General features: G+C 47.9%; 1 protein-coding gene across 3 annotated transcripts in view; it reads right to left on the reverse strand.

Moving 5' to 3' along the window:
• Positions 1 to 12,610, reverse strand: part of NRP2 (neuropilin 2) — an 87,208-nt gene that overhangs the window by 24,195 nt on the left and 50,403 nt on the right. For all 3 annotated transcript variants that reach the window (XM_010565309.1, XM_010565319.1, XM_010565329.1), the window contains exons 11-12: positions 10,832 to 10,948; positions 8,122 to 8,274 (exon numbers count right to left, since the gene is read on the reverse strand). In XM_010565309.1, the coding sequence (XP_010563611.1) occupies positions 8,122 to 8,274; positions 10,832 to 10,948 (270 nt within the window). The remainder of the gene's footprint in view (positions 1 to 8,121; positions 8,275 to 10,831; positions 10,949 to 12,610) is intronic.

Below are 12,610 nucleotides of genomic sequence, written 5' to 3' on the forward strand. Positions count from 1 at the left end.
CTCCTGGGATGTATGATCAAAATATTTCAAAAGCGTATCCACTCCATATGAACTTTCACTGATTTTGCTGCGTGAAGGACAAATCTGTCCCTGACCGGCCACATAAAGAAAGTGCAACATTTTCCAGCAATATTTTCCAGCACCTATGAAATGTACTTGGGCCACTTGGCACTTCATGCCAACAAACAGTAGCAGAAAAAAAGATGAAAGCATGTTTGCCCACTCCTGCTCAAGTGAATCACTTGAAAAGGTACCATGCCGTTCTCTAATGGAGGAGTGTTCTTGTGATTTACCTCAGAGTGGTAGTGGTGGAGGAGGAGATGTGGGAAATAAACAAGTGGAGGAAATAATAAAAAAAAAGAAAAGAACAAGCTGTACTCCATGCCTAAGGAGTGATAAGGCATAATAAGTCATCAAGGTCTCCTGAATTAAAATCCTCTTTTTGTAATTCACTACAAGCCTCTTCAAAGAAAAAAGCAACAACAACAAGAAAAAAGCAGCAACAACAAACAAGGTGGAAGAGCAAATCAGACTGCGATCATACAATTATCTCACAGCTGAAATGGTCTCACAGGCAAATCTTTAATAAAAGCACCAGTCAGGCTCAAGAATGATCAAATCCAGATCCTCAAAGTTCAGGACCGACCTTTGGTGCCAGTATCTAGGCAGCCTGAGTGAGCGCAGGGATGCGAGCCATCCTTGGATCCACCCGAAGCCCACAGCTGACCACAGGGGACTATGTTCATTGTGCAGCTGGACATCCCTCACGATCCCCACCCCTCACTGGGAGCCGGTGGTACCCAGCGTCGCTGCCTCTGCTACTTCAGCAGAAGAGCCTGTGTGCCTCTGAGTCACATCCCTCCCACCAGGGGAGATACCGACCTCCTGTTTGTTCCCATTCCTATCAGGCTGTGAAATCAAATAAACTCCTAAACTGCAGCCAAAACCAATGCTCCCCTCAACCACACAGGCTCTTTCAGAGCCACAGGAGCCCTCCCAAGCCCTGCATCTCCTGTGCTCCCCGCCCAGCACTTGCTGGGGCCCACAGAGCTCTCCAGGACCTACTTGGCAGTCCCAAGGGCTGCGGGGAGGCTTGGTCTTCGGCTGATGAACCCAGCTGCTCCCCTGCAAGTAACAGTGGGTTTGGGCACCATGTGCTCCCGCTCCTGGTACCAGCTTCTGGAGCGGAGAGCTGAGTGCAAGCAGACACGACTTTCTGTGTCATTTGAAGATGAAATGGCTGGATCACTCTAATGGCTAGCTGGACCTTCTGAAAAGCCCCACAAATTTGCTGAGACTGACTGAACAAGGGCACTGTGGAGCTAATTGTTGGAACAGCATGTGGGAGCCCGGTGGTTCCAGTAGTCGCTCTGTTTGATACAGTAAATGGAAGCCTTTGGCACAGAAAGCACCTGAAAGGCTGATTTCCCCTGCTAAAACACTTGAAGGGAGCCTTGCAATGATGAGCTGATCAATCCTTCCAGGCTCAGAAATGCATTTTAATCTCTTTCCCAGAACTTTGCTTTGCAGCCTCTATTCCAGCTAACACAGCAGCTACATCCCCCACCGAACTGGCACTCGTAGTTCAAAGCACCGGCTCAAAAAAGGCAGGACAAACCTGCTCAGGCATTTTAACCTACCGCTGTTTTTGCAACCGATGCTACGGCATAAATCTCATGGAAGATTTATGGGATCATCTGGATGTAGGGGAGCCAGAGGAGCGTGAACATGCAACCATCCCCAGCCAGACGACGGCAGAGTCGCTTGTATGTGCGCGGCAGTGAGTCCCGGATAAATCACCAGCCGGGCCCTGCAAACAAACCATCTGGCCAACACGGTTTCCTCTTGGCGCGCCTGTCCCCTCCTGCTAGCAAGCCATCTGAGAGGACATTAGGGGCAGCAGGGGATGAAGCCTCGCGGTTTGGGTCAGGCTGCAAGCACGAGTCACGGCAGCCACCCCCTCTGCAAGGTCAGCCTGCCTGTGCTTGGGTCCTGCACGTCTTACCCCCTCTCCCAAGAAAAGCACCTTCCCTCATCAGTCTCAGCAGCACATCTGGAGGTTTTCCAGCAAAACATGTGGGGCAGGATGTACACAAGCAATTACTGAGATTTCAGATTCCCTCTGCATTTCCCCCTTGCTGGATATTGTTGAATTACAGCTGCTGCTCCTACGGAGGACCCACGCTGAATTGCCTTATGTCCCTCCAAAGGTCACCGCACGCTTCTTCATTGCAGAGCTTGTTTCACGGTGTGTTTTAGTGGCAGCGCTGCAGCCCACTGGCAGCCACCTCTTGTCTGCCAAATCCCATAGGTGACACCTCTGCTCCAGGCCCTGCCTGCTGCCTGCACAGCCCCAAATGCCACCCTGATCATGCTGTGTCAGGGCCAAGGGGACGTCCCAGCGGGGCCTAATCCTGCCATTCTTCTGGGGCATGTGAACTGGAGGTTGCATCAGCCCTTGCCTTTTCCAGGGAGTGGATCAGCTCAGATACCCTGACAACTGCAGGGTGCTCTGGTAGCAGGGGGATGGCAGCTGCATGGATATGCAGATTGAAATTGGATAGTTAATATATTTTTAATTTTTTTGGCAAATCATGCAAATTCACCTCAAAAGGCTGCCGCCGTTATTTCAGTGACAGGCCTCTCCTCAGTGACAGACTTTCATTTACGAAAGGAAATCAATCCTCCGTAAAACTAATATTTATATTAACTAGATCACTGTGTCTGCTGGAAAATCCCCTCAATTTTGATTATGTGTTAATTAGCCTGCCAAGTCCTTGCCATTTCAGTCTCTAAATCAGTCCGTGAAAAGGCATAAAACCCCACACCGGCCCAGAACCAAGCCCTCCGCCTGCTCTCTGGAGCCTTTCTAATGGACAGGCCATTACATCCTCTCTCTTAATTAAGCCTCACGTCCTCAACAGCGCGGCACAATTGTAAGTCCTACTGCCTCCCCCCCCGGGAGCGCAGGGAGGGCACAGCGTCCCTGACAAACCAAATGCCAATTAGAAGCTGACATTTATGCTAAGTGAGCCGATTGCCACCGTGCTGCGTCCACCACTAGCCTGGCAGGCACCCTGCATGCCCCTACATGAAAAGGTGTGTGCAGACCCACCCGCGCCCGGCGTCTGTGCGTGCACAACGAGAGGCATTAACCGAGCCAGCACTTCCACCACACAGGCTGCACACTGCGGATTGCTCGCGCGCACGCACGCGTTCCTGAATCGGGCTCTGTGACTCACAGGCTGCTAAGTCACTGCTGCGAAGCGATGGAGTGATGCACGCACTAAGATTTGAGAGACAGTGTCTTGCTTTCCAGAGAGCATTCCAGCCCGGTTTTATAGGCAGTGTGTGTCACTGGTGCATGGGTCCAAAAAGTGACTAAGGACTCGGGCAAGCAGCGAAGAAATGGGTGAGCCCCGGAGGAATGGTTTCTTCTCCTCTGCTTCCAGCCCAGCCCAAGCGAGCAGGAGCTTTGCTGGCAATGCAGGGACAGACCGTGGCCATGCCCCTTCTCTCATGAAAGACAGTACAGGCATGAGGACAGCCTGGCCCTAGCCTGCGGCTGGGGCACTCGCGCAGCCCAGCCGATGCTCAGCAAACCTCCCGTGATCTGGGTACTGGGGCATCCCAGCTCCACCATGCTGCGGGCAGCCAAGGCATGAATGACTTTTTAGGGTTTGCTCTCCTCACTGTGCAAACGAGGGTCCAGAGAGCCATGTACAGCTTTGCTGAGAGGCAACCTGCACCACATGTGGGCAGAGCAGGGATAGACAGAGCCGGGTATGCGGCCTCCTTCCCACAGTGTGCAGCTGCTCACCCATGGCACAGAAGTGCTTGACTTTCACACCACCCCACATGCAAAACTCCCTCCTACTTCAAAGGGGACCGGGTTGATCCTAGAGGTCAAAATGTGTCCCCAGGGCACAAGCCCTGGGAGTAAGTCTCATGAGAGTAAATGCAGACCTAGTTGAGTCCAGCCCTGCTCCATTAACACCATGAAAACCTTTCTGCTGGTTTGGACAGAGTAGGATCAAGGCCTTCAGGCAGAAGTTCTCATGGATTGCAGGAAAAATATGAAACTTTCCCTTTTAAAGATCCCATGGGAAAAACACAGGCATGGTAAAGGATCACCATCAGCTTAAAAACAGCTCAACATTTGTTTTCCTTAAAAAATAAGATCTTATGAAACTTCAGAGCACTACAAACATTCCTCTGCTGGAAACGCTTTGAAACAAATAAACCTCTCCCTGCAGCGCCTGCAACCCGAATGAGCAGCATTCCTGACCCTCAAAGCCAGCGGGGCTGTGGCCCACAACAGAAGCTCTCAGTGGGTTTTTGCAGCCCAGCCTAAGAGCTACGTGGTCAGGAGAGCTGCAAGGTTAAAATCGCTTCCTTTTCTGCGTGCATGTACAGCTGCCAACATCCAAACAACAGTGTTCACAATGCTGCTGGGGCTCTGACCCTAGTGCTGTGCTCACCCAAATGAGAAGCAGCATGTGGTAGAGGTGCAGACCCCACAGTGCTCTTCTAGGACCACAAGGTTATTTACTTAATGACTGCAAGAAAAGGGGAGGGGAAAAAAATGGGCCAAACACACCAATTCCAGTTTTTCAGTGTTGGCTTATTAGCGTAGCATCACTGAGAGCAATGCAACCTCACCTACCAGCTAAGGATACGACCCAGGATCTTCATACCCTTTGGGATCAAGACCCTGGTGAAATTCAAAGACAGTGAAGAGTTGAGGTTCCCAACTTACAAACTCAGATTTATTTTCAGGTCTTAAGACCTCTATCTTGACACCAATGGCATATTGCCATTGCATGTAGCAGGAGGGGGGGATGAAACTTCATTGAAAGCTGAACTTGTTGCTTCTTGAAGCTTGCTAGGTGCAGCTAAGGGGAATCCTTCTACAGATGGGAAGCATCTGAAAATCCATAGAGGGGAAAAATCCTCACAGTCTCTTGCGGGGAATGGAAAAGGTAGCAACAGTATTTTCTAGGCTTGCAAAGGGCAGGGTAACAGCTGGAACCATGCTGGGTTTCTGCTGAGTTGGGCACTTTGGATCCACTTTTACCAATGGGGTCTGCAAACGTGTAACAGGAGCCTGCAGGAGAGGACGTGGAGCTAATCCATGGTGCGAAGAGCCCAAGGAACACAGGGCTAAAAAAAGAAACATAGAGCTGCCTGAAAGAGTATCTTGGAAATAAAAATAGTGGAATGAGAGCAGTGGGTGTCTTGTCAGTCTCGAGAAGTTCTCCGCGCCAAAGATGAGGAGGAATTGCATGCAGCACATAAAATGAAATCGGGAGATATCTGAGGAATTCAGGCCCGTCTCTCAGCAGACTTTTCTAATCAAGTGCCTCACAGAGGATATTTCACCATGGTCACTTCCTTCCCCCTCTCTCTCATGCAGACTGAGCCAGGGCTCTTCCTTTCATTATTATTTTTTTCCCTTTTAATTTTAATTTTTGGTTTTTTGCCATTTGCAGAAGAAACAGAAACACATCCCACATGGCTCTTAAAGGCACAGCACATTTCCTTGCTACTGTGGAACAGCCACGGCCTCTAGCCTGAGCCAGCACCTTTAAATCAGAGTAAATTGGGCTCCAGCGGTTTTGAGTTCCCGTTAGCTTTTGGCCTGCCCCTAAACCAAGCACAGCTGCTCTCCTTCACCCAACTGCTCACCCCAGGGTGGGGAATTCACAAGGAGGGACCACCCCGAACAAGGGCTTTTCATTCCCCGCTCCCTGGAGTCTGAGGATGAATTTTCTAAGTAGAAACAAAGTGCTGGAGGGAGCGCGAGGGAAAGGCACGGGAAGAATGGGGGAGTGTGAACCAAACAATGCTTCGATTCTGTCCCTGCCGAGGGGCTGGCATCGCCTCTTTTTCATGTTTCTCGAGTTGCTTTTAAAAGCTGTGCGGGGAGGAAAAAAAGCAAATAGTTGTTTTCTTTGGTGTCATGTCTCCTTAATTTCTAAGAGCAGGACCAAAGCGAGGCGCGGCAGCGATGCCTTTGCATGCCCGCCCCTCCGCAGTCCCACGCTGCGTGGAGGGTGCGTTCCTGCCCGACCCAGCCAGGAGGCTGATCCCATGGCACCACCACCAACCATCCCTCAGCCTGTGCCTGGTGTCTGCTGCTGACTTCCTCCACCACTGTGGGCAAGTCACTTCAGCCCCCTGGAGCTGCTACCTCCTCCTCTTCCTCTGCCTGTACAGTCCGTGACTTGCCAGGCAGGGCCTGAGTGCCTGCCTGCACCTCGCCGGTGCTTCGGTGCCTGGCTCAGCACAGCACCGTAAGGGAGAGCTCTCCACACTGGCAAAAACCAGATCACTGAACTCAGTAGGAAAATGTTCCCTCAGCTGCAGCGATGAGGTTTTGCAATTCATAACTAAGAAAGAGAAGAAGGGGTAGAAGAAGGGTAAAAACCAGAACTGCGTGCTGAGCTGTCTGAGGCAGCACCAGCCTCTCCCGGGCTGTGCATGCGCACACACACACGTGCGCACATACAACAGAGTCTTCTAAGAAACTATGGCCAACTAATTGCAGAGAGGCTCGGGGGAGAGGAAATGAAATGAAAAATTGAGTCTGAGTTATAAAAATAAGTAATTTTTATCCTACTTGCAGGAGGCTTATATTAATTAAACATTATTACAGCGAATGAGATGGGGAGGGTTATTAAGTCTGGGGCTGGCTGTAAGTGTTCTCTCTGCTGTTGCCTGAGGCTCCACTGAGCTCCAGATATTAATCTTCTAAAGCACTCAAATGCTGAAGAGATAAACACTTGAAATATGAAAATGTTTTTCTCCATAGCAGACACTGTGACCCTAAGTCACGCCAAAGAATTTGTCAGATGTCCATATAGGCTGCACTTACAGCATTACCGTGTCTCTTAGAAAGATGCCGAGCACCTCAGGAGCTGAAGAGAGAAATGATGTGTGCATTTGTGTGGGGGTGATTTGTGTGTGGAGATGTAGCAGATTCTCCTCTTCCCATATGTTTCTGGAATACATATTTTCCTCTTTAGCACTGCCTACCAGGTGTTGGCTGCATGGCTTTCCAACTGGCTGGCGGCACTGCCAATCTGGCCAGCGCCTCTGCCAGGTGGCTAACAGGTTCGCCTGAATGTTTGCATCTTAAGACTCAACCTTACCAGGGGGAGGGCGGGGAGGAGCCCACAGCATGCACAGCTCCCTGGGTGCACGGCATGCAGACACTGGAGTCACCGGGCATCAGGGCAGAGCTGAACACAGGTAGGATCAGCCAGTTCTCCCTGTGGGAGCCTTGAGTTTCATAAGCAACGACTGATAGTGAAGAGATGTGATGCTATGGTGATGCAGTCTACTGTTATGAGGAAACTGGAAAACATTCTTCATGCCACCCGTGCCACAAAGTCAATGAGGGTAAGGAAAGGGGACTAGTCCTGGGGCAAGTTCCAAGATGTGAAGCTGAAGAACTTGATCTATCAACCACACTGCCAGAGGCAGGCTCCCTTCCAAGCCATGCCAGCACATCTCAGTGAGGTCCTCCATAAATTAGGCTCTGCCATGCTCATGCAAATCTTCTGCTTCCAAAGCACAGAAGAGAAAAAGAGCAAAAGTCAAACAGCAAGAAGCTGGCATATTTCAGCATTCTTAGGGCTTAGCTCATCCTTCACTTGGAGGAGGCTGATATCCAGCCTATGCAAGCCCAGAGTGCAGAATAGCTGAAGACTATAGGAAATCCAAGCAACATATGGGAAGAAGCAATGCATCTCTAACAAAAGAGGAAATGCATTCTGTGGAAAAAGCATTGGGTCCTACAGAGGACGTTTGGATGAGGATGTGGAACAAAGACTGGGCTAACCTTCATGGTCACAGGGGATTCAAAGCCCACTGTCTGATTCAAGGCTATCTCAAGAGGATAGTTAGTATAATTCAGTGCCAGCAGTCACAGTCCTATAAATAAGTCATGAACCATACAGCAAAGCATCTGAAAGCTTTCACAAAAGAAAACTCTGTTCAGCTCTGCACAGCCTTCACAACTCTTGATAGCTGTGCAATTATCAGTCATACTGTTCACACAGAGAAAGCCCCATCAGCTCCCTCTTCCCTGCTTTGGTATGGTATTAACCATCTTACCAGGCACAGTCTCAGGGCTTGGTTCAGAGTTGCCAATCCGGGTGCTTGTAGGCTGAAAAGACCATGTATAACCCATTGCCAAGTCGTGTGACCAACCACAGAGGTCTCCAGGGAGATCAAAGTTGCAGTTGAAGTTCACAGGGAGGTGGAAATCTTGTAAAAAGAAATAGAAGCAAAATAAAGTTGGATTAAAAAATTACTTACCCACGAAGGATTGCTATTAAAAAACAACCCAAAACTAAAATAGCTGACAAGCCATAAATACTGAAGAAAGCATGAAATCTCACTCACATGGATGCTTTTAACCTATCTCACATTTCGTCAGCTCCAGGGATCAGCCTTAAGTTCTGCATCATCAAAATGCTCACACCATGTCCTGTGGCTAATCCACCAAACTAAGCAAATATAAAAGCAAGTACCAAATGCTTCCAGACTCTAATCAGCACCTTCTCTTCATCCCCTAGAGCGGTCAAATATTAAATGCCTTCTTAAATGTCAGGGAAGAGCACTTCCTGAGTGCCCTGTGCTCATCAGTTCCTGCTCTGGCTCCAAAAGGAGAATCTCAAGTGCTCCAGAAACCCAGCTCCTGAGTGACAGATCTAGCCACTTGCACCAGACGGGAGCTGTCTGTCAACGTGGTGAGCTGTCACTCACCACTTCCTACCTTCTCGTGGAAATGCCACCAGGGGAAATGTGGGGCCACCATGAGCTCAAGCTTTTAGATTCTGAGTGAAAGGAGCCAGCCTCTATTTCTAGCTCTGCTATGGACTCACCACATGGTCTTTGGGCGAGTCATTTAACTTTTCATCTGTGAAACAGGAGTAGAGCTAATTCCCCTGTGTCAACAGCTTTAAAAGCTCTGGAGAGCCTTCCTGCAGAGACAAGTCTGTGAGCAGGAGGGCACATGCCAGGGACTGCATGTAGCAGCGAGGCAGCTGCTGGCTCCTTCAGTCAGGGAAGCAGCCATAAGGCACGGAGGCTGCAGAAATGGTCTGAGACCATCCCAAGCACTCAGCAGACATGCACGTCAGAGCCCAATTATAGGCTGGACTTTTCCTGAGCAGAGAGGAAGTTTTAAATCACAGTGCCCACAAAATGAGTGATAGCCAGAAGGAGGTGAGTGACTCAAGCAATAGGCATCAGGGGAACTTTGCTGTGAGGGACAGAGGGCTTGCTTTATATGCTCCCACTCCGAAATAAAACAATGCAGATCATGGATCCTTTTATTCCAATCTAATCTCATACCCTGGAGAGCAGCATTGTTTCTGTTTGGCTGTCATAAATCTGATTGTCCAGAGAAAAACACTCATTGTTTATGGAGTATGAGAATGAAAATTGTTGCTAAATCTGAGGGAAGCTGATGGGGAGGCTGGTTCCATGCTCCACGGCATACTCTGCTCACTCTCTTGCCCTGGACTGCACCCAGGAATCGTGTTGTTGCAGAGACTATTACTGGCCTAAATTTCCTCTTGGCAGTTTCCCAAGTGCCTCAATGGTAGCAGGGTTGCACAGGTTTATCACTGAGGCAAAGCAGTGAGACTCAGGCCCTTTGAGCTACTGCTGCAACTTGCATTTCCACAACTGAACTACATCAGAATCCTGATGGGAAGTGTGAAAAAAACAATTAATGTTCTTTTTAAATTTTATTAATTTTAAAACCCATTAATTTTTCTCTGGGACTGGAAGCTGAAGTGACAGAAGTCCTCGGAGCTATCTCAAAGGATAGCTTTTCCTCATGAGATTTCTTGTTGAAGTCCTTGTGTAAATGCCCCAACCCCTGTGCTGAGGCCCAGGCTCTGCTGCCGTGCCCAGGGGCATGCATCTCCTGTACGCTGCATTGTACAGCTAACCCTGCACAGCTCTGCCAAGCCCTCTTCACTTAATCTGGATATTTTATAAGCTTTAGATGCTCACATCCCCCTTTCAAGGAGCAGAAGAGTATGATGTCTGCTTTTACAGGTAGGGATCTGAGGCAAAGGAGATTAGTCCCCTCCAGCACTGGCTCTTAACAAGCACAGCATGTAGTCTAAACAAACATTCAGCCTCTTCTATAGTCAGAAGAGGCAAGTAAGCATCACAGATACCAAACCATTCCCTGTACATCTGACAGCCACCTAAGACTGGGAGGACAAACTCTGGCCTGGAGTTAGAGTTCCTCTCTCTCTGCTGCCTGCACAAGGAACCCAGACTGTTCTCCTAAATTTTAAGCAGCTGGTATTAGGGAAGATGTTCCTTAACAGATAGGTGTTGAGGACATCAGCCTTCTCTACATGTCGTGATTTAATCCCACAGTTGTGACCTCTGCAAAAGGAGCCCTGCATACCAGGCAGTCTGAATCTCTCCCCTAAATCACCTTCTGAATTTATGACACCCAGCCAAGGGGATCTGGAACAGAGGTGGCTCTAAACAGGGCACTAAGTGAGTTTCTTCAGGTCACGTAAGGAAGCTGGGAGAGCAGCTCTTCAAGTCTCGTGCCCTAGGGACTGAATTAGCTGCTATCTCTTGCTCTTGCATCCTTCCTTGATATAACTTATCAGATTTTGGCAGGTTTTGTTTGGTTTTTTTTTTATCTTAGCCTATCACTAATAATATTACTCTAAGCTTTCCAGGAATCAGCCCCATGTATAGGAGCTAATAGGAAGATAAGAGTATTTGCTTAGCTCCTAACCCATCGTTTATTGAGATAAAGATGTGCTGCTCTGATACATACCCTCCTCTTCTCCACAGCTATCACCACACTCGGTTGCCTCTTCATCAGTTGGGTATGGGACGGTGGTCTCTTCACTCTTCAAAGTGGGCACTAGTGTCTCTGCAGTGGGCTTTACATCTGAAAAAAATGGAGTACAGATGCTATTTGCAATAGACAGTACAAAAAGCCCAGGCAGGAGGAAACAAAGCAAAAAATCTTTTTCTCATGTTCTTATAATGGCAGGAAGAGATAGAGCAAGAATACCATGAAATTTCCACGTGCTACAAATGTCAGCATGGTTTGAACTTCAAGTGAACTGGCTGTTTCCATATGGGAGTTCCTTTGATTTAGAGTTCCCATTGGACAAGGCTCTTCTCTAGACATACATGCTACTTTTTCTCTTAATTTTTTAATCTACACTGGTGCTGGCAATCCACTTAGCTGTCATTACTGGATAAGAGAGATCACAGGCAGAACGTCTTTTTCTTTCATAAAGGCGTGTGACATGTTAAAAAAAACACACAACATTCCCACCAATTGTGCCAATTCATAAACCAAGTCACTCAAACCCACAAATGACGTAACCGCAAATGGACCCAGAGGATCCCATAGTGCGCTCTGGCTCGCTGCAGAAAGCATCTGGTTTCACACTCCAGGCTCCTGACTACGCTTTCAAAGGGTTTCTGTCCAATTTCCCTCTCTCCAACATGACCTGTGTGAAACAACCTCCAAGCAGGTGTCAGGGGAAATTTAAGCAAGAAAGGCAAGGATATTAAGATCAACAGTAAATGACATTAGGTTCCAGCAGTTTCTTCTTTTACGGGTGTGTTAACTGGAGTACAGCAGGCTTGATTCTATCCACTTTTAAAAAGAGGCTGCTTTGCTCAGTTATGTGTGATTGTTTCTTTGTCAGCACCCTTCAGGATATCATTTAATAAAGCCAGAAGCAGGAGGAAATGGCTAAATACATTGAATATTTTCCATAGGCTCCTTTCTGCCCTTTTATTTTCCTGTTATTAAACATGTTGCACATAAACTCTCAGGGGTTTTTTTTTTTTTTTTTTTTTTTTTTTTACAGTGGCTGTCTTTTGTTCAGGATAAAATACCAAATAACCTCCAATTACAACCCCATAAAACTCCAAATGCAACCAAGAAGCAAATTGCAAGCAGCCAGGCACAGAAAAATGTCATAAAAAAAAGAAAAAAAAAAAGCAGCAGGTGAAGGCAACATATCAAAAGATGCAAGTTATTTAGAGCTGGTACATTTTTTTAGGTTGTTGTTCTTGTATATTGAGATTTATAGCTGAAATGTGACAATGTGGAAGGACCTTGAAAGCCAAGTCCCATACGGGACACAGATGCTGAGCGGATGTAAATCAACAGTGTTGCACTGCCCTGGACAAGCTGCAGAAATGTATCTTGAAAAATCAGTTACCATGGCAGAGCCACAACACGATGGTTACAAGAGATAATGAAAATAGCAGGGAGGACAACGTGATGTGTGAAATGAAAAGTGAAAAAGAGGTCTTGCTTGCTCGCTTTTGCTCTCCCTGGCCCAGCAAGTGTCTGTGCAACTGGTGGTAACTACTGATCAAAATGCAAAGTCACTGAGCAATTGAAACCAGATGTTTGGAACTTCAAAGGAGAGAAAACCAGCTGCAAGTGAACATTCATCAATCTCCACTTTTCAGAGGAAAAATTTTGGCAGGTCTTTGAAAGAAGCCAATTGCTGACTGCCTGCTTCCCAATTTTTGAGTTACTAGCCAACGAGTTTGTGAGCCCAGTTGCTGTTAAGTTACC

The sequence above is a fragment of the Haliaeetus leucocephalus genome, unplaced genomic scaffold (genome assembly GCF_000737465.1).
Source record: "Haliaeetus leucocephalus isolate CR32 unplaced genomic scaffold, Haliaeetus_leucocephalus-4.0 Scaffold1, whole genome shotgun sequence".
In the NCBI taxonomy this organism is placed as follows: domain Eukaryota; kingdom Metazoa; phylum Chordata; class Aves; order Accipitriformes; family Accipitridae; genus Haliaeetus; species Haliaeetus leucocephalus.